The sequence below is a fragment of the Orycteropus afer genome, unplaced genomic scaffold, assembly GCF_000298275.1.
Source record: "Orycteropus afer afer isolate SDZICR_OR568_19922 unplaced genomic scaffold, OryAfe1.0 scaffold00099, whole genome shotgun sequence".
Taxonomy (NCBI): Eukaryota; Metazoa; Chordata; class Mammalia; order Tubulidentata; family Orycteropodidae; genus Orycteropus; species Orycteropus afer.
In genome coordinates, this window is record NW_006921686.1 from 1,221,138 (window position 1) to 1,242,598 (window position 21,461).

The window sequence follows — 21,461 nt, forward strand, 5'->3', positions numbered from 1 at the left end:
TGGTGGGTTCAAACCACTGACCTTTTGGTTAGCAGCCAAATGCCTTAACGAGTACACCACTAGACCACCCTCTATTTGTGGAAAAAAATCTGCATTTTCCATCTCTGACAGCTATCTACCGCACACGGGTTTCAGCTTTCCCAGGTTTTAGTCTATAGTTAGTCCCCAACTTCAACATACAGGCAGATCCCGGGTTATGAACATCCAACTTACGTAGAACACGTGGTTATGGACCAACCTCTTAAAGCCTATGATATGAAAAATCTCAGGTACACGCAATGGTTCCTAATAACAAATGGATGTTGTTACTGCTATTCCTGTATTATTATGTTAAAGATGTTTTGGCATATATGGAAGTGTTTTTTCAATGTTTTTTACGCAGAGAAAGGCACGCTATATACTAAGACAAACATCTGACTAACTGATGTTTGAAAAGAGGTAACTGTTCTGAGTTCCACACAAATTTGACTTAAAGACAGACTCAGGAATGGAACATGTTCATAATCTGGAGACTGCCTGTATTTGAATTATGATGAGATGCATTTATGACCATCTTTTTTTTTTTTTTTGTACATCTTAGCATTAGCAATAGGAACTCTGGTGGCATAGTGCCTAAGGCATCTGACTGCTAACCAGAAGGCTGGCTGTTCAGACCCAGCAGCCACTCCTCAGAAGGAAGACTGGGCAATCTACGTCTGTAGAGATACTACCTTGGAAACCCAAGGAGGAGTCGCTTGGTTTTATCATTAGCGACGTATGCTGTTGTTAGGTGCCACTGAGTCAGCTCTGACGCATAGCAACCCTGTGGACAACAGAATGAAACACTGCCTGGTCCTGCACCAGCCTTACAATCCTTGCTATACTTGAACTCATTGCTGCAGCCACGGTGTCATTCCATGTCGTTGACGGCCTTCCCCTCTTTCACTGATCCTCAGTTTACCAAGCAGGATATCTTTCCCCAGAGAATGGTCGCTTCTGACAACATGACCAAAGTAGGTGAGACGAAGTCTGGCCGTTCTCACTTCCAAGGAGCATTCTGGCTGCACTTCCTCCAGGACAGATTTCTTGTCTTCTGGCAGCCCGTGGTACTTTCAGCATTCTTCGCCAGCACCACAACTCGAAAGTATCAACCACATGTATATATACACACAGACCACATACAAAGCTGCAGTGTGTAGTTTGCTGATGTCATCATTCTCAGATGTCCAATGTCATGATTTACTGTTTGCCATGTGGATTTAATTTTCTAAAGGAAAGCAGGTGCTCCAGTTGCTGGCAAACAGACCCAAACGTCAACCACTTTGCTGAAGTCAACAGGCAGGTTTGGGAAGCAGAGCGGCATTAACCATGAAATACATGACAGAAAAAGAAAAGGATCCTATAGACAGTTCTAATTCTGACAAGAAACGCCACTCCCCTTCCCAGGGATGATCTAGAACCTTCCACAAGTGGAGTTATCACTGTAGCGGACAAAATGCTGATGTCATGCAACTCTTCTTCATTGGAATAAATTTTTATGATTTGTGCATTTTTTATGTATGGATTTATATATTAAAATAAAGACTTAGTGGCACATTGGTTAAAGTGCTTGGCTGTTAACCTAATGGTTGCTGTTTGAAAACCACCAGCTGCTCTGCAGAAGAAAGATGAGGCAGTGGGCTTCTGTAAAGACTGACAGCCTTGGAAACCTTCTGGGGCAGTTCCACTCTGTCCTGTAGGGGCGCTGTGAGTCGGAATCAAATCCGAGGCAGTGGGTTTGGTTTGGGCTTTGCTTGGGTAAAGATTACAACCTTGGAAACCCTGTGGGGCAGTTCCGCTCTGTCCGTTAGGGGCACCGTGAGTTGGAATCTGCTTGACAGCAATGGGCTTGGTATGTATTAAAACATCTGTTAAGATTATATGTAATGTTTCCAACTCCCACAAATACTTGATTTATAAAGGCAACAAGAATGAAAAAAAAAATGATAATAAAAGGCAATATTCAATGAAGAAAAAACAAAGGAAGTATTTGACTTAGGTCAGAACTGACTGACCACGGAGTTGACGGAATGGGACCCTGACGTAAGTCATGTACGTACATTTCACTGGTTTGGCACCCCCTAGAGAACCCAGACAAAGATGCCATTGACCTGTCTGGAGCATGGACATGGAGTGGCTGGTGGTGCCAGCTGAGCAGGGCTGGGGCCTGCCATGCCTGCGCCCTCGCCTGCCAGGACTATGAGTCCTGGTGTCCTCTGCCCGGGAAGCATCCCCCCTGGGCCTGACTCTGAGCTAAGGGCCGTGCATGCCTGACTCCCTGATCCTCCTGCACCCCAGGAGGTGGGTGCTGATAGAACCCTCTCAGGAGGGCACTGAGTCACTCACCCACTACCTTGCTGGGATCAAGGGCTCGGCCTGGAGCCCACGCCCTCGTCCACAGGACTGGATGGCACAGCACATGTCCGCGGGCCACCAGCCCCTCCTCCCTGCTCCTTGTCTGGATCCGAGCTTCTGCCCCACCTGCTACCCCTAGACTCACTTCTCCTTCAGCTTCATGATGTTGTCAGTGTTGGGGAGGCAGTTTGTCCACGGCAGGCACCCGTAGAGCCACTTGAGCATGCAGTAGCCCAAGGTCTGGAGGTCGCTGCGGCGGGAGGGCCCTGAGGGGGGAGGGGAAGTAGTTTAGTCAGCTGCTCCGCTCACGGGCAGATCTGTATCCCCTGGACTCTGTCTGTCTCTCAACCATGCACTCACACCTCACATCCAAACACATGGACTGTCTCATCCATCCTTTTATTTTCCATTCACCCTGATGGTGAAATGGTGAAGCAATCTGCTGCTAACTGAAAGGTTGGTGGTTCGAACCCACCCAGCAGCTCCTCAGGAGGAAGACCTGGCCGTCTGCTCCCTAAAGATTACTGCCCAGGAAACCCTATGGGGCAGTCCTGCCCTGTCACATGGGGCCACTGTGAGTTAGAATTGACTTGATGGTACCCAACCACAATCTTGGGTCTTGTCTCAGTTACTCCTGCTCACTCTCCCTGCCCTCCCTTTGCTCACACTCCATCCCTTCATTCACACATTCCCTCTTCATCGAGCCCCCAGGGACTTGTGCCAGGCCCAGTCCCTTGTTTCACAAACCCAGACAAGGAGTCGGTTAGGTTCCAGCCCTTGGCTGTTCTGTGTCTCCTCCAAGTGTGTGCTGGATTCATGACTTTCATAACTGTGGCTGGAGCCCTGGCTGCACAGGAGTCACGTTAGTGCTAGGCTGCTAACTGCAGGGTTGGCAGTTTGAACCCATCAGTTGCTCCGCAGGAGAGAGCTGTAGCAGTCTGTGTCTGTAAAGATTTACAGCCCAGGAAATCCAATGGGGTGGTTCTGCTCGGTCCTGCAGGGTAGCTACACAGTAGAAACTGACCCAACGGCAGCGGGTTTGGTTTTAGTACACCGTGGATGCCATCCCATTTGGGAGTAGGGTTTGGTTACGTCAATGAGGCCATATCCAGGTGGGTATGTCTTAAACCCAGTGACTTTGGAGAGACATAAAGAGCAGAGTAGACACAGCGAGAAGCCCGCAAAGCCAGGGCAAGACGTCGCCTGGAGACACCAAGGAGCCGAACGACTCCGGGCTGTGCGGCTGAGACAAAGCTCTCCCCTCGGAGCCCACAGAGAGAAAACAGCCTTCCCCATAGCCAGTGCCCTGAATGTGAACTTCCAGCCTCAACTGTGAGAAGATCACGTTTGTTAAAGCCATTCACCTGTGCTGTTTCTGTTACAGCAGCACTAGATGCCTAAGACAGAGACAAGAGGGTCTCTGTCTCCCTCCAGCCCCCTGGTCACAACACTGACTCCCATGAGCCACCAGACCGGCAATCACAAGAATGCTCACGGATTGTGAAGAACATGACCCATGTTGCTGAACAACTGTGTGTGGAAACTGTTGAATGGGAACCTAAACTGTGTAAACCTTCACTGAAGACACAGTGAGATATTAAAAAATAAAAAAGATGGTGTCACAGACCCGCCTCACCAGAGCTAGGCCCGGAGCTGCTTTCCCGCCTGTGGTTGAGGCGGGAGGCCTGAGCCACCCTGTGCACTTGGGGAGCGACAAACAGATGAAGGGAGGGTGGAGGAAGCATGGGCTGAGTCACCACCCAGCGCACAGCTGTCAGTCCTGACGTCTCAACAGCGGGAGCGACCAGGTGGACAGACGGCTCCTGTCCACCCCGTCTGACCAGGTGGACGAACGGCTCCTGTCCACCCCGTCTGACCAGGTGGATGGCTCCTGTCCAGTCTACCAGGCAGACGGCTCACCTCCACCCAGTCTGACCACATGGACAGCTCCTCTCCGCTCAGTCTGACCAGGGTTTGGGGCAGAAAATACAGATGAGAAGTCAACAAATGGCTATCTCAGTGTGAGATCAGTGTTTTGTTTTTTTTAAGCAATTTATTGGTCTTGTGTTGTTGTTGAGAATACACACAGTAGCTCACACCCCAGTTCCCATTTCCCCATTCAGGGACATCGGTGACATCCTTCGAGTTGTGCGGCCATTCTCACCCTCCTTTCCTGAGTTGTTCCTCCCCCGTGAACATAACTCACTGTCCCCTCAGTTTCCCATCTGACTTTCTGAGTTGCGGTGTCACTTTGATCCCTTACAGATAGTTCTTCAGACAGCACAGTGCTCAAGGCAGACAATCCTTACCAGTGAAGTTAAACAATGTTTTGGTTTTAAGATGATTTCAGGGATATTTTTCGTTTAAGATTTAAAGACTACCTGGAGGGCAATAGTTTTAGGGGTTCACCCAGCCTCCATGGCTCCAGAAAGTCTGGATTCCGGGAGAATTATAAATTCTGTTCTGTATTTCCCTCCTTTTGATCAGGTTTATTCAACAGAGATCAGATAGTTTCAGGCCAACCTGCCAGGTCCTGAACACTGAGCAGTGACAGCTGATTCTCGGGGGGGCTCACTGGCGGGAGGAAAACACTCGGCTGTGCCTCCAAGTCAGGAGAGAGTATGTGCTGTGGTGGCCGCCCGGTTTGAACACTGTCATGAAAAGCAGGCACTTCATCGACTGTGCTGAGTGTGCTAAGTTCATTGCCAGAATCATCAATTACCAGCACATCATGTTCTTTGACTTTTCTACATAAATTGGCATTTCCACACAATGAATATATGTATTTGTTAAGTCAGGAACTTGCAAAAAAAAACAAAACAAAACAACACTCACTGCCATCCAGTCAATTCGGACTCGCAGTGGCCTCCTTTGGGTTTCTGAGGTGGTAAATCTTTATAGAAGTAGATTGCTCTGTTTTCTTTCTGTGGAGTGGCTGGTGGGTTTGAACCACCAACCTTCTGCTAGCAGTCAAATGCCTTAGGCACTACACCACCAGAGCTCCTTGAGTCAGGAACTTAGGCTCCCTAAAGAAGCTGAAATATTCCTAACCAGGTAGATTTTACAGATAAAAGAATCATTACCGGTCCTGTGACCATCCTTACCTCCAGGTTTGAATTTGGGACAACTTTCTAAAAGCTTAAAATGTTTTTCCCAAGGGGCTGAATTTAATTTTCTAAAGCAAAGCAGGTGTTTCCGTTGCTGGCCAACAGACCCAAACGTCGACCACTTTGCTGAAGTCAACAGGCAGGTTTGGGAAGCAGAGCGGCGTTACCATGAAATACATGATGAGAAAAGCAAAGGTTGTGAGCTAAAGAGATCTGAGGAGTGGGGCTGAGAGCTCCTCAAGGAACCCGCCTGCCCTGAGCCCGTTCCCCAGCCCACGCTCTCCCCCTGGGTAACCGCATTTGTTCCCAGGGGCATCCGCTGACAGCTCAAGAGCCTCCAACTCTGCCTTCCTTCCCGTCCTCCGGACACGGAGAGTCGACCGCCACCTTAACAGCCCCTCCAGGTGGCCCCTGGGCAGCTCTCATCCTCCAAGTCCACCCCAGATCCTGCATCCCCACCTCTGACCTGTAGAACGTCCCTTTGCGGCCAGCTACTCGCTGTCCACGGTGCTGAACTGCTGGGCCCTCCAAACCAACCCACTGCCACGGACTCAATTCCGATTCACAGCACCCCTAGAGGACACAGTAGAACTGTCCACGGGCTTCCAAGGCTGTCGATCTTTACGGAAGTAAATCCCAAACCAAACCCACTGCCAGAGTTGATTCCGACTCACAGCGCCCCTAGAGGACAGAGTAGAACTGCCCACAGGGTTTCCAAGGCTGTAAAGTTTATGGAAGCAGATTGCCACATATTCCTCCCATGGAATGGCTGGTGGGTTCGAACTGCTGACCTTTCAGTTAGCAGCAGAGCGCTTAACCATCTGTGCTGTTTTGGTTACCTAGTACCACTCTGACAGCCATACATACCACAAAAGGGGGGGCGGCTTTAACAAACAGGAGTTTATTCTCTTACACTTTGGAGGCTTTAAGTCCGAGTTCAAAGTGCCAGGCTCTCGGGCCTGGGTGAAAGGCCCTCGACCTTGGGTTTCAGCTCTGCCTCCTGCTCCCAGCCCACTGAAACTGGAGGCTTTTCTTCACTCAGCTGCTGGCTGCTGAGACTGACAAGCTCAAGGCTGACAAGTAACAAGGCACAGTCCCGAAGTTACCAACCCACATGGCAGGCCATTAATTCAAGTCCATCGAAAGTCCCAAGGTCGGCAGAGCATGGCAGGCTGCTGAACAATGACTCAACTACATGCAGGGTTCAAGCATGCCATAAGCTAGAGACCATTCCTCAAGACGTCTCCTTACATATTCCTCAAGACATCTCCTTACGTATTCCTCAAGACGTCTCCTTACATACAGGAAGGCAGTATGTGCTGCCTTCATCCCACATCCCAAAGGCAGCTACTCAGCTGCTCCCAGTAGATTCCACCATGGAGCTGAATACCAGTGTCATCATGGGGAATACTACATCCAACTGCCCAGCCACTTAACTGGGCCCAGCCAAGTTGACACATAACCCGAACGACCACCTGTGCCACCGAGGGACTCCTTAAAAAGAGGCTGAGTCCCAACCCCAGTACCTGTGAACAAGGTGACCTTGTGTGGAAACAGGCTCTTTGAAGATGCTACCAGTTAAGTTAATATGAGGTCAGAATGGGGTTGAAGAGGGCCTTATTCAGCACGAGTGGTGTCTTTATAAAAGATGGAAGGACACACGGAGAGACAGACAGAAGGAATGGCCACGTGAAGACACAGCTACAAGCAAAGGAACGTCTGGGGCGACCAGAAGCCAGGAGGACCTTCCCCTAGAGCCTTCAGAGAGCGTGTGGCCTGCTGACCCTGGGCCCCCAGCCTCCAGAACCGTGAGATGACACGTTTCTGTCATCAGTTACCATTTGTAACATTTTGCTCTAACAGCCCTCAGGGACCAACAGTCTTACTTGTGTCTGGTCATCCGCTGACCATGACCTTGACCCCTCTCCGCCTTTTTTCTTCTCTTTTTTCAGCCCTTGAGTCATCTCCCACTCATGGTGACCCAGCGTGTGTGATTAGAGCTGTGCCCCACAGCGTTCTCAGTGGCTCGTTTTCTAAAGCAGAGTGCCGGGCCTTTTTCCAAGGCACTTCTGCACAGACCTGACCCGCCCCCCTCTTGGTTAGCAGCTGGGCGCATCAGCTATGTGCCTCTCGGGGACCCCTGTGGACCCCGAGTGCTGTCTGAGTGAGGAGCATGCCTCCGTGGGCCCGACCTCTGGCTCTTACCGCATCCCTTGTGGAGGTCCATGCTAATGAACTCAAGGTCCCCCTCGTGTGGGCTCCTGCTGCCTTCCACGTAGGCCACGTGCTTGCCGCCTGGAGAGTAGCGGAAGGTGAAGCCATAGCCCACCAGGGTCACCTGTGGACAGGGGGAGAAGCCGTACTGTTTGCAGCTCCATCTGGGACTCCAGGGCCACAGACTTCAATCATGGACACAATCTCAAACAACTCGTCCAGGACAGACGACGTTATTTTTACAGTAGAGGGGGAACCATCCCCATCACGGCCCAAAATCACCATCCAGAAGTCATCCACAGCGTCACTGGCATTGATGACTGCCGTCTGGTCGATCCTGACTCATGGGAGCCCGTCTGTGAGAGTAGAGCCCCCCGAGGGTTCTCCAGGCTGGGACTTTAGGAAGTGGACCGCCAGTCCTGTCTTCCAAGGCACCTCTGGTGGGTTCAAACCACCAACCTTTCGTTACTAGCCAAGCACTTAACCATTTGTGCCATCCGGGGACTGCTCTACATTTTAGTGGCTGCACAGCCACAAGTGAGGAAACATCTCTGGGCCCTGACAGTCCCTGTCTGTACAACAGTGACAGTCCCCACCCGGCGGGTTTGGAGGTTTCACTGAGCTCAACACAGAAATTCAAGTGTTTACCTGCCAGAGGGGGAGCTCTGGTAGCTTAGTGCCTAAGGCACTTGACTGCTAACCAGAAGGCTGGCGGTTCAAACCCACCAGCCACTCTTTGGAAGGAAGATGGGGCAATCTACTTCTGTAGAGATATTGCCTCAGAAACCCAAGGAGGGGTTGCTATGAGTCTGAATTGATTTGATAGCAGTGAGAGCTATGAATATATAGCTAGAATAAATTCCTAAAAGAGGAACTTGTGGGCCAAAAAACAGATGCATTTAAAATTCTGATTGCTATTGCCAAATTACTCAATTTACACTTACATCAGCAGTGTATAAAGAGTGCCTGTTTTCTTACAGCATTGCCAACAACTAATAGCATTTTTCTTAATTTTGCCCATCCAATTTCACTTCTTTTTGTATTTCCATGATTATTATGCTGAATGAGCAACTTTTCATATATATATTTTTTTACTAACTTGTGCGTTTCTTTTTCTACAAACAGCTTTTTTCCTATTTTTCTTTTTTAAATTAAGTTGCTTATTTTTAAAATTTATTCGAAGGTGCTCTTTATATATGATGGATAGGAATTCTTTGTCTGCAACAAACACGGGGACGTAAGTCGAGGCTTAGGACAGGTGGGCATCTGAGCCCAGGGTCCTGGGGGAGGACTTGGCATCTACCTGGGTCTGGTCTTCTGGGTTCACAAAGACGTTCTCAGCTGTCACGTTTCCATGGACGTACTCATTCTCATGGAGGTACTCCAGGGCATCCAGCTGGGGGAAAGGGAGGACACGTCCCCGTGAGAAGCAAGCCTAACACAAAGCTCCACCGTCAGCCCGGGGTCGCGCGGCACCGCCTGGAACTGGGAGGGAAGTCGGCCTCATTCTTGGTGAAGCATCAGGAAGGCCCGTGTGACAGCACTAAGCCTCCTGCTTGGTTTTCTATCACCCCCTGTATCTCTCAGTTGGTGGCAAACAGGAGCCGTGTCCTCGGCTGCCCCCAAACCCACCCCACGAGCAGAAATAGACTTAGCTCAGTAATTTACATTTGTGTCTCCTGCTCTGACCTGCCCACTGAGCTCCACGCTCATCCGCTGGACTCATTATTAGTTGGTACTGAATTGACTCTGACTCATGGAGACCCCGAGTGTACAGAGCACAGCTGTCCTGTTAGGGTTTCAAGGCCACCACCTCCTGGAAGCAGATCATCAGGCATGTTTTCCGAGATGCCTCTGGGTGGGTTTGAACTGCCAACCTTTCCGCTAACAGTCAAGTGCCCAGCCATTGGTACCACCAGGATCTCTATGTATTGAACTGCCTTACTGTCGTCTCCACCTGAACCTCATAAAGTAATGCTGAACCTCGTACATTCAAGTCAGGATTCTAGGCTTTCCCTTCCAAACTTGCTCTTCTCCTTGTCTCACTTGTCGGTGTGAGCTCACACCTCGTTCAGCCAGAAGTCACTTCTGTTCCCTCCCTCTTCCCCAAGCCCACAGCCAGTACATCCCTGGTACATTTCATCCCTGCCCTGTGACATCTGCATGGCTCCCACCAAGGCCCAAGCCACCACCTCCAACATGGCAGCTGTAACAGCCTTGCTGTGTCCCCCCAAATTAAAAACCCTGTCAAGTCAATTCCAACTCACAGCGACACAGCAGGATAGAGTATAACTGCCCCAGAGGGTCTCCAAGGCTGTCATCTTCACAGATGCAGACTGCCTCATCTTCTTCCAGTGGGGTAGCTAGCTAGTGGGTTCAAACTGCCAACCTTTTCGTCAGCAGCCAAATGCTTAACCGCTGCGCCACTAGAGTTCCTTTCCTCAAGGATAAAAACCCAACCCACCCCACTGCTATCGAGTCAATTCCGATTCAGAGTGACCCCCATTGGGTGTCCTCAAGAATAAACTTGCTGCCCTCGAATCAATTCCAACTCATACTGACTCCCATTGACTTTCCCCCAAAATGACTCAGAAAAATCAAACTCACAGCTTTGAGTCGATTCTGACTCAGAGCGATCCCTCCTGGGATTTCTGAGGCGATATCTCTACGGAAGTAGATTGTCCAGTCATCCTTCCACGGAGTGGCTGGTGGGTTTGAACCACTGGTCTTCTGGTTAGCAGTCAAATGCCTTAGGCACTAAGCCAGCCCAGCCCGAGAACAGAAGTTGTAAATCCTGAATGTCTACACCTGTGGGTGTGATCTCACTAACGAATGAGGCTTTATGTTAATGGGGCCATACCAGCGAAGGGTGTGTCTTACTTAAGGCAATCACCTTTGAGACAGAAAGACCAGAATGGCACAGAAAAGGTGCTCCTGGTAAAGCCCTCGGTGGCTCACGGAAGGGTTGGTGGGTCCAACCCTCCCAGTGGTGCTGCCCAAGAAAGACCTGGCAATCAGCTCCACCCACAAGGAGTTCAGTCAAGAAAACCCTCTGGGGCAGTTGCACTGTCAGACGGGGCTGTCAGGACCGACGGCACAGCACCCGACGGCAGGCACATCGAAGAGAGCACAGACAGGAGAAGGTGCACGTCACAAGGGACCAGGGGACAGAAGTTGAGGAGAGACCAGGACCTTCCCCCACGGCCAACGGAGGAAGCCTTCCCCTAGAGCCGGCACCCTGAATTCCGACTTCCAGCCTCCTGCACTGCGAGAAAATGAACATCTACTCATTACAGCCACCTGTTTGTGGTGTTTCTGTCACACCAGCACTAGATAAAGGAGCCCTGGTGGCACAGTGGGTAAGTGCTTGGCTGCTAACTGAAAGGTCAGCAGTTTGAACCCACCAGCCACCCCCTGGGAGAAAGATGAGGCAACCCACTTCTGTGAAGACTGACAGCCTTGGAGACCCTGTGGTGCAGTTCTGCTCTGTCCTCTAGGGGCGCTGTGAGTCAGAATCGACTCCAGGCAGTGGGTGTGGTTTGAGCTTTGCTTCTGTAAAGATTGACAGCCTGGGAAACCCTGTGGGGCAGTTCCACTCTGTCCTCTAGGGGCGCTGTGAGTCAGAATCTACTCCACGGCAGTGGGTGTGCTTTGGGCTTTGCTTCTGTGAAGATTGACAGCCTGGGAAACCCTGTGGAGCAGTTCCACTCTGCCCTCTAGGGGTGCTGTCAGAATTGACTCCATGGCAGTGGGTGTAGTTTGGGCTTTGCTTCTATAAAGACTGACAGCCTGGGAAACCCTGTGGTGCAGTTCCACTCTGTAACACGGGGTTGCTATGGGTCAGAATCACTTGACGTCAAGTAACAACAGCAGCAGCACTTACTCAGGTAGGACCCTAGGTCGTCCTCCACGTGTACTCAGTGAGCACCAAGAACCGTGTCAGTGAATCAACACAGAGACTGGGATCGCAGCGCTGTGCCTGGTGGGCGAGCAGAGTGGGTGTGTACGTACCAGCCGGCAGGCCACCTGGAACACGGACCTCTCTGGCATGATGTGCTTTGGGTGGTTGTCCAGGGCCGACTGGAGGCTCCTCCCCAGCATGGGGAGCACCATGAACCTGGAGAACAGGAGGCCTGAATCAGGCAGGGCTCGGGGGAGCCCCTCGGGGCAGAAGGAAAGAACAGAGAAGGGGAGAAACACAGACTTCTCTGGCGGCTCGAGGGTTCTAGTCCCAGGTGGCATGAGGAAGGCCCAGGTTAGCTGGTGTCAGGGGTTGAATTTGTTCCCCAAAATATGTGTTGTAAATCCTAACCCCAGACCTGTGATTTTGGAAGAGCCCTGGTGGTGCAGTGGGTAAGTGCTCAGCTGCTAACTGAAATGGTGGTGGTTTGAACTCCATGGAGAAAGATGAGACAGCCTGCTTCCGTAAAGACTAACAGCTTTGGAAACCCTCTGGGCAGTACACTCTGTCCTCTAGGGGCGCTGCAAGGAGGAATCGACTCCACGGCAGTGGGTGTGGTTTGGGCTTTGCTTCTGTGAAGATTGACAGCCTTGGAAACCCTGTGGGGTAATTCCACTCTGTCCTCCAGGGGCGCTGTGAGTCCCAATCGACTCCAGGGCAGTGGGTTTGGCTTTTGCTTTAGTTCAAGAAAAGGCCTGGTCTTGTCAATGATTTGGAAGCTGCATGTGCAGCCAGTGAAGGTGGCTGTGACAAGTTTGTGGTGCGTAGGGTTTGGGCCACCTGCTTCAAAGTGGTCAGATTAATGTGACATTAAAGGGCAAGTGCACTACTCATCTGATAATGTGTCACATCGTGGTGGCTTGCATGTTTCTGTGAGGCTGGAGGCTAGGCCATTGGTCTTTTGGTATTTCAAATACCAGCAGGGTCACCCGTGGTCGACAAGTTTCACTGGAGCTTCCAGACTAAGACAGACTGGGAAGAAGGAAGGGACCATCCACTCCTCAAAGAACTGGCCAGTGAAAACCTTAGGAATAGCGTGAGACGCTGATATAGAACCTGAAAACTTTCGGCAGATGGGCTCAGGTATGGCAAGGACTGTGAGGCTGGCAGGACCGAGCAGTGTTTCGTTCGCTATGAGACGGTGCCAGCTTGACGGCACCTAACGACAGCAACAGGGGGCAAGCAGGAGCTGTGCAACAGAGACATCCCTCTACTCAGGGAGAGGAGCCCTGGTGGCGCAGGGGTTAAGCGCTGGTCTGCTGGGAACTGAACGTCAGCATTTGGATCTGCCCGCAGCCCCACGGAAGACAGAGCTGGCCATCTACCCCGTGAAGATCACAGCCTAGAGAACTACGGAGCAGCTGTGTGTCCTGTGGGGCTGCCACGAACTGGAATCGAGTCTCAGACACACAGCACTCCCGGCTGCAATCCCATGTGGAGGGCTTTCTCTGTTCCGTTAGTGAGGCCTGACAGTGTAGGGTGTGTCTTAAACCAATCATGTCTGAGGTATAAGAGGAGGGGGTTAGGGACAAGGAAGCACAGATGGAGAAGAGTGATGCCATGTGACGACGATCAAGGAAGTGCGACGCTGAAGAGCCAGGATGTCCCCAGAGCGGACAGAGGGCCTGGCCCTGAAGCTGACACCAAGTTCCGGCCTCCTGTTGTTGTTCTGTGCCCTCGAGTCGGACCGACTCATAGAGACCCCTCCTTGGGTTTCCGAGGCGGTATCACTATGGAAGTAGGCTGCCCAACTTCTGCCTCCTAGACGGTGAGAACAACTAACCTCCGTTTGTTAAAGCTTCCTGCTGTGGCATCTGTGTTACAGCAGCAGGAAGAAACACAGGCAGCCGGGCCCAACCTGGCTCCCACCCGGCGGGAGGAGGGAAGACACTGACTGGGCAGCGGCTCTGGGGTCCGAGCCACGCAGGGCACAGGGCAGCGAGGGGACAGGGCACAGAGAGGTGGGTGGCGAGGGGCAGCTCACCTGTACTTGTCCTGGTGGACGCCAAAGCCGAAGCAGGTGGGGACGGCCAGGAGGGGGGTGGAGTACAGCTTCTTCCACTTGTTCACTGTGGGAGGAGGGGCTTGAGGGGTTAGGGCCCAGCTGCCCCTGGAGCACAGCAGCCAGAAGCAGTGAGCACCCAGCCCCGGCCCCGCCCCAGCCCTCCGTCTCCTGGTGGGAGACTACCTCTTTATGGGTGGGTGACCGTGAGCAGAGGGTGGCACAGGAGAGAGTGGGTGACCTTTGAATTGTCTGTAACCCATGTCTGCAGGTGATGGGGTGAGCATGGGTGATGTCTGAGAAAGTATAGCAAATCTGGAGCGGGAGGGACAAGAGCAGTGGAGAATGCCTGAGCTCACATGCACAACTAATCGGATCAGTAACGGTCCACCCTGGCCATGGCAAGGAGCCCTGGTGGCACGGTGGTTAAGGCATTCGGCTGCTAACCAGAAGGTCAGTGGTTTGAACCCACCAGCCGCACCGCTGGAGAAAGGCAGCCTGGAAACCCTATGGGGCAGTTCTACTCTGTGCTATAGGCTTGCTAGGAGTCATAATCAACTTAATGCCCATGGGTTTGATTTGATTTTGGCCACGACATTCATGAGAGTTTGATCTGCGCACCTTCCACGAACCCGGTGGATGGTACAGAGCCGGGGCATCCTGGCAAAAGGTTAGCAACCGGCTGTCGAGGGAAGAACGGCCCTGGTGGGCAGCGTCTGCCAGTTTCCATGGTGTAAACACCCCCACACACATCCAAAAAACCCACCTTGCCATCAAGTGATCCCAACTCACAGTGGCCCCACTGTGACAGAGGGGAACCGCGCTGCTACGCAGGGTGTTCTCGGCGGGAATCATTACAGAAGCCGGTACCCAAGGCCTTCCCCATGCTGCTGCTCGGCAGGGTCAAACCGCTGACCACCAACAGCGCCACCCAGAGGGGTCTAAAGGCTCCCCACCAAGGCTAATCTCAGGCTCCCGATGTGACACCACTGACTGTGCAGCTGGGACAAGCAGCCCATGAGCCCACTTTTATGCAGTGTTTCCACCACATCAATGAGGAACCCAGGCGGTGCAATGGCTAAGCTGCTGACTAGCAGGTTGGTGGTCTGAACCCACGCAGTGGCTGTAACGATCACAGCCCAGTCAACCCTATGGGGTCATTTTGCTTGGTCCCGCGGGGTCTCTAGGAGTCAGAATCACTCCATGGCCCCCAATAACAACAGCAACAAATAAAATAAACAGAATGAATGAAACTATCTCAGAGCACAGGTAAGGGAAAATGTATTAAAATAATCAGGACACGATGAGTTTGAGAATGCATTGTCTTTGTTTTTAATGTAATTTATTTGATTGCTTGCAAAGTCACAGTTTAATTTTTTGTGGTCTTTTTCTTATTCAAAAATTTTCACTATTCTCTTGCTTTTGCTGAGAATACGCACAGCAAAACATACCCCAATTCAACAGCTTCTCTGTGGACACCAGTTGCATTCCTCAAGTTGTGTAACCATTCTCACCCTCCTTGAGTTGTCCCTCCCCCACAAATGCAAATTCAGTGCCCTCTAAGTTTCCTGTCTAATCTTTCAAGTTGCTGTTTCAATATGATCCGTACAGATAGTTCTTAAATGAGTATAATGCTCAAAGCAGACTTTTTTTTTACTAGTTAAGTTAAACTATTGTTTAGTTTTAAAACATCAGGAATATTTTTGGTTTAAGGTTTAAAGATTGTCTCAGGGCAATAGTTTCAGGGATTCATCTAGCTTCCATGGCTCCGGAAAGTCTTAAATCCATGAGAATTTGAAATTCTGTTCTACATTTCCCCCCTTTTGGTCAGGATTCTTCTAGAGAATCTTTGATTAAATGTGCAGTAATGGCAGCCAGGTACCGCCCAGTTCTATGTGTCACAGCAAGGCAGACAGTTGTTCATGGAGGCAGTTAGCCACATATTCCCTTTCTCCTCCTACTCCTGACTCTAAGGAGCTCTGGTGGCACAGTGCCTAAGGCATTTGACTGGTAAACCAGAAGGTTGGTGGTTCAAACCCACCAGCCGCTCTGTAGAAGGAAGGAAGATGGGACAATCTACTTCTGTGATGATTTACTGCCTTGGAAACCCAATGGGGGTCACTATAAGTTGGAATTGACTGAATGACAGTGCGTTTGGTTGGTTTTGGTTTATTCCTGACTCCTCTTCCTCTGGCAAACAGAAAGCAACCATATGCCTTGGACGACCACTTTCAAGCTTTGAAGACTCCAGGTGCTACATATATGAGGTAGAACAGAAGCACTAAACAAGTTAGTAGGCCAATTAATAGGACCTGCCATGAAACCGTAATCCTAAACCTCAAAACCAAGCAAGTCAGTCTCATAAGGGGCTTGGCTGCACACACAGCTCATTTTTAAACATGGCTGGGGTAACTACTGGCTTGCCACATTCCTGAAGATGTAATGCCTGACTGTCAAGAACTAGTTCAAAGTGGAAACAACCAAAATGTCCATCAACAGAAGAACAGATAAACAAGTACAGTTCATCCATCCAATGGAGGATTACTTAGTCATCAAGGAAGATGAAGGACCGATGCCACAGCATGAACACTGAAAACCCGCTGAGCAAAGCAGGTCAGTTGCAGAGGACAAATACTGTGTGATCTCACTGACGTGAAATAAGTGAATATACAGAAACCAAAGACTACTGATGGTTCCAAGGAGGGAGGGTGCGGGAGGGAGGGCGTTTTGGTTCATGTTCATAGCGGTGGACTGTTTTGGAGAAGGATAATGAGGATGGTGCCACAACAAGACAAGCGTCATCAACATCACTGGATTGTCAGTGTGGAAGCTATTGTGCTGGCAAATTTCGGCTGTGTCTACTTTCACCAGGATACAAAACAAAAAACAGACAGCATGCATTGTCTGTCCTCAGACGCCAGAGGCCTGAGGAGAGACAGGAGCCCGGATTTGGGCACAGACAGGGTGCAAATCTGGGCTTGAGATCCTCCCTTCCCACGACCACAGGGAGAAGCTATGTACGCTGACCTGCCTCCCTGCCCACTTCCCTGAAGAGTACCTTGCAGAGGCTTGGCGGCTCGCTGGAAAAAGCTCTGCTCGTTGAACAAGCGCCCATCCTTGGCGTCCTGGTGGGGACAGGAGGGAGAAGGCTGTACTACTGGACTCTGAGAAAGAGGCCCCAGGGCATCACTATCTGTGTGTCCCTCCCTAGCGCAGGCTGCAATGCCCAGGTTTGCCAAGTGCCCACATCCCCAAACTCCCCAGGGTGCTATATAAGACACATTATCAGAGACTGTGAGCTATTTCCCAGTACCCAGGCTTCCCTTCTTTCTTTTATGGTAGGGTCCACAAGTGTGCCCTAGACACATAGCCAGTGATGAAAAACTACATTTCCCAGGCTCCTTTGCAGCAGAGTATGATCACATGACAAGTTCTGGCCAATGGGGATATGTTATGGATTGAATTGTGTCCCCCCCCCCCCCAAATATTTGTTGTAAATCTCAATCCCTACAACTGTGGTTATGATCCCATTTGGGAATGAGTTTTCTTTCTTATGTTAATGAGATGGTATTAGTGTAGGGTGTGAGTCGAGTCAATCTCTTCTGATATATAAAAAAAAAAAATAATCATTGCTTTTGAGTCAATTCTGACTCATGGTGACCCTATAAGACAGAGAAGAATTGTCTCATAGGGTTTCCAAAGCTGTAATCCTGACAGAAATAGACTGCCACATCTTTTTTCCGTGGAGTGGCTGGTGAGTTTGAACCACCAACCTTCTGGTTAGCAGCTGAACACTTAACCACTGTGCCACCAGGGCTCTTTGAGATATAAAAGGAACGATGATGCAAGGAAGTGAGGAAGCAGAAACCAGGCCACATGAAGATCACCATGGAGACAAGAACAGAAGCTGATGAGATAAGGACCCCCCCCGGGGGGGACACAGTGCGAGCCCTGCCCTTGAGCCAGTGCTGATTTCAGACGCCCAGCCTCCTGAACTGTAAGAAAATAAACTTGTTTCTTAAAGCTTCCCACTTGTGGCTTTTCTGTCATAGCAGCACTAGAGAACCAGGACAGGAAGTGAGCCGACAACTTGCAGGTCATGTCCCTGAAGGGCTGAGGCAGGGTCTCCCCTTCTCCTTCTCCTGTTCCAGGTGGCTGCAATACAGACGTGACAGAGAGAGCTGCAGCAGCCACCCTGGCCCACGAGATGGAAGTCATGGGTAGAGGACACAGAAGCAACAACACAGAAAACTGGGCCCCTTGTTTATCGAACCACTACATGAGCCAGAGGATTCAGAAAGAAAAAGAGCCCACTGGCTGAGAGGCGTCAGAAATAAAGAGGGCTGGATAAGGAAAGACTGTAAGTAATACTTGTCTTCATCAGAAGCCTACAAAATGCAGAAAAATGGAACGGGTGATGTGGAGTGTGGTGGTGAATTTGTGTGTCTACTTGGCTAGGCTGTGGTTCCCAGTGGTCTGCCGACTAGACTAGTAATCACCTGCCATAATCTAATCTGACTGACTATAATCACTCACTCAGTCGCAAAGAGTTTCCTTAGGGCGCGTTCTGCCTTTGATTACAGATATTCTGAAGAACTGGCTCCCCGGTCCATTCAGCACTCTTCACCTGACCTGTGGATCTTGGGACGCAAGCCTGCAGAAGCTTCTACCTGCCACCACTTATCCTACTGATTTTGGAACTTGCCAGCCCCATGCCCCCATTCTGTGAGCCACTCCCTGGAAGTAAATCATTCTCTGTGTGAATATATCTCACTGGTTCTGGTTCTCTAGGGAACTACGACCAAGACATGGAGAAAACTTAAAAAGTTCCTGAGAATGCAAAGGAAAAGACAAAGAGATGGAACAGTGACAAAGAAGTTACAGATAAGCAAGAGAGATAATGGAGACACAACATACAAATAATTAGTGCTTTTAGAGAAGACAGAAGAATAGCATCAAAGCAATCACCAAAGACACAAGAGAAGAAAATGTTTTCACTTAGGGGTGTATGTGGTGGGCTGTGTTTCCTAAAAGACACACTGAATCCGAACCCTGGCTACTTGTGAATGAGACCTTGTTTGGATATAGGGTCTCTCAGATGTTGTCAGTTTCCATGAGGTTATGCCAGAGTAAAGTGGGTCCTAATCCAATATGACTAGTGTCCTTACAACAGAGGAGGAGAGACACAGAGACACACGGAGGAAAGACACGTGACGACGGAGGCAGAGACTGCAGTGATGCCGCAGCACAAGCCAAGGAACGTCTGGCTGCCAGAGGCAGGGAGAGCAGAGGAAGGCTCTACCCCTAGACACTGGCCCTGCTGACACCCCGAGTTCAGCCGCTCACCCTCCAGAAGACGGGGAGACCCTGGCTCACACACTTTGGGTGTTATTAGGAAAGAGCAATGGCTAGAAAAGGGTATTGTGGCTGGTAAAGCAGAGGGCCAGTGAGAACGGGAGAGCCCTCCACGGGTGACGGACACCATGACCCCATGGACGCACACCACTGCTCACGACGGCACAGGCGGGGTGTCTCAGTCACTAAGTGCCGCCCCAACCGGAATGCCACAGACAGGGGCCTCCACAAACCCAGATTTAGCTTCTCATAGTTTAGGAAGCTCCAGAGGAAGACTAAAGCTGAAGATAATTCAGAAATAATTCAGGTATAGCAGGGATTGTGAGGCTGGCGAGGACCGGAAGTGTTTTGTTCTGTTGTCCACAGGGTCGCTATGAGTCGGAGACGACTCGATGGGACCCAAGGACAGTGACAGAGGAGCAGCGACAGGGGAAGACTCTCCGTGGGCTCTGGGGGAGGGCCCTCGTCTCTGAGCTTCTTTGTGGCTGATCTTCGCTCTCACCCCCTAGAAATAAAAAGAGGGCTGGCATCTCTTACCCCATCCCCACTTCTTTCTTCCTTGTTTAATCTCCTTTATATCTCAAAAGAGACTGACTCAAGATACACCCTACACTAATCCTGCCTTATTAACATAACAAAGACAACCCATTCCCAGATGGCACAGAGGTCAGGATTACAACACATACTTTCTGGGGACACAGTTCAATACCCCAGACCGGGCAGTGTCATTCTGTTATACATAAGATTGCCATGAGTCGGCGCTGACTTGATGGTGATTAGCATTAACAACAAACCTCCAAAACTGTGAGACAAGCCATTTCTGGGGTTTCAAGCCACCCAGTTTGTGGAGTTTGGTAACAGCAGCTCAAGGAAACTATCCCAGAGGCCGAGGGGCCCTGACCTCCGGCCACACGCTCCCACCTGCCCCAGGCCTCAAGGGGCTTGGAGGTGACTGTGTGTTTGCCAAAGCCCCAGACTTTCCCCTTGGCACTGCCCACCCCTTCCCCCAAGGCCCACTCACTAGTTTGAGTGAGAATCTTTGTTTCTGGGGACTCGACTGGCAGGTGAAGGCCGAGGCAGGGACAGAGACGAGCTCAGCTGTGGGAGAACAGAGCCAGTGAAGTTACTGTGTGCAGGTGGCTGGTGCTCTCTCCACCAATTTCCTGAGAAGGAAGCATGGTTACAGAGCCCCCAGACAGACCAGGAAGAAAGGCCCAGCAATACAAATAGACAAATGGGTGCAGCCGGGAGGTGATCACCTGCAGGGCGGCCGGAGCACTCATCTGCCGACTTCCTGGGATGGAGGGGGGCTGCAGAGCCCCAGCTCCCCAGGGTCCAGCACATCCTTGGCTGCCAAGGTCTGCGCCTTCCTGCCTCGCCATCCTGCCTCCCCAGGGGTCCTTTGCTTCCCCTCCTTCCCCCCCCTTCTCCGTCTCTCTCCCTCTCTCTCACCTTCTCCTTCTTCCTGCTCCTCATATTCAGCCTCCAACCAAACTTCTTTCTAAACCACCCACTCCCCTCAGCCTTGCTGCTTCTTCCTCCTTTTCTGCCCTACCCTGCTTCTTTCTCAATATTCAGCCACACAGAGGTACGTTCACATAGCTGACCTCCTTTGAAAGCCTGGCTTGCAAGGTGGCTGGAACGCAGACACGACCGTGGGAGCTGGAGCAACCGTCTTGCCCCATGAGATGGAAGTACCCTCCATTCTCTGCCTGGTAACAGAGGCTCACTGTGCCTAGACGGTTTGGACAAACACTTGCTTTCCTTGTGGGAGTCTGGAATTTGGTACGTGCCAGACAGAGGGTGTCTCACGTGGCCAGCCCCCACAAAACACTCTGGGTGCTGAGTATCTAATGAGCTTCCCTGGTGGATATTTCACACACGTTGTCACCATCTGTTGCTTTGGGAATGAAACACATCATCCCATGTGATTCCACGAGGAAGGGATCCTGGGAGCTTGCTCCTGGTTTCCCCCAGACTTTGCTCCACGCACCTTTTTCCTTTGCTGAATTTGCTTTGTATCCTTTCACTGTAGCAAATCACAAGTGTGTGTTCAACTAAACGGTAAGTCCTGAGAGTCACTGAGCTGGGGGTGGTCTTGGGGAACCCTCCCACCAGGCATTCCCATTTGCCTACATACGTTATCTCCAGGCCTTTCTTCCTGGTCTTAGTCTGGAAGCTCCACTGCAACCTCTTTGGCATCACAGCCACTCACAAGCCTCCATGGACAGATGGGGGATGGCTGTGCATGAGATGCCCTGGACAGGAACTGAACCCACATCTCCCACGTGGAGGGTGAGAATTCTACCATGGACCCACCACTGACTTCATTAATAAACGTTCAGGAGCTCTGACAGCATAGTGCCTAAGGCACTTGACTGCTAACCAGAAGGCTGGCAGTTCAAACCCACCAGCCACTCCTTGGAAGGAAGGTTGGGCAATCTACTTC

At 50.9% G+C, this 21,461-nt stretch overlaps 1 protein-coding gene across 1 annotated transcript in view; it reads right to left on the reverse strand.

Annotated features, from left to right (window-relative positions):
* VRK3 (VRK serine/threonine kinase 3) overlaps positions 1-21,461 on the reverse strand; it is a 42,218-nt gene that overhangs the window by 11,627 nt on the left and 9,130 nt on the right. Inside the window, exons 5-11 of the mRNA XM_042781270.1 lie at positions 20,034-20,110; positions 16,716-16,782; positions 13,640-13,724; positions 11,706-11,811; positions 8,998-9,090; positions 7,686-7,818; positions 2,519-2,639 (exon numbers count right to left, since the gene is read on the reverse strand). Coding sequence (XP_042637204.1) covers positions 2,519-2,639; positions 7,686-7,818; positions 8,998-9,090; positions 11,706-11,811; positions 13,640-13,724; positions 16,716-16,782; positions 20,034-20,110 — 682 coding nt within the window. The remainder of the gene's footprint in view (positions 1-2,518; positions 2,640-7,685; positions 7,819-8,997; positions 9,091-11,705; positions 11,812-13,639; positions 13,725-16,715; positions 16,783-20,033; positions 20,111-21,461) is intronic.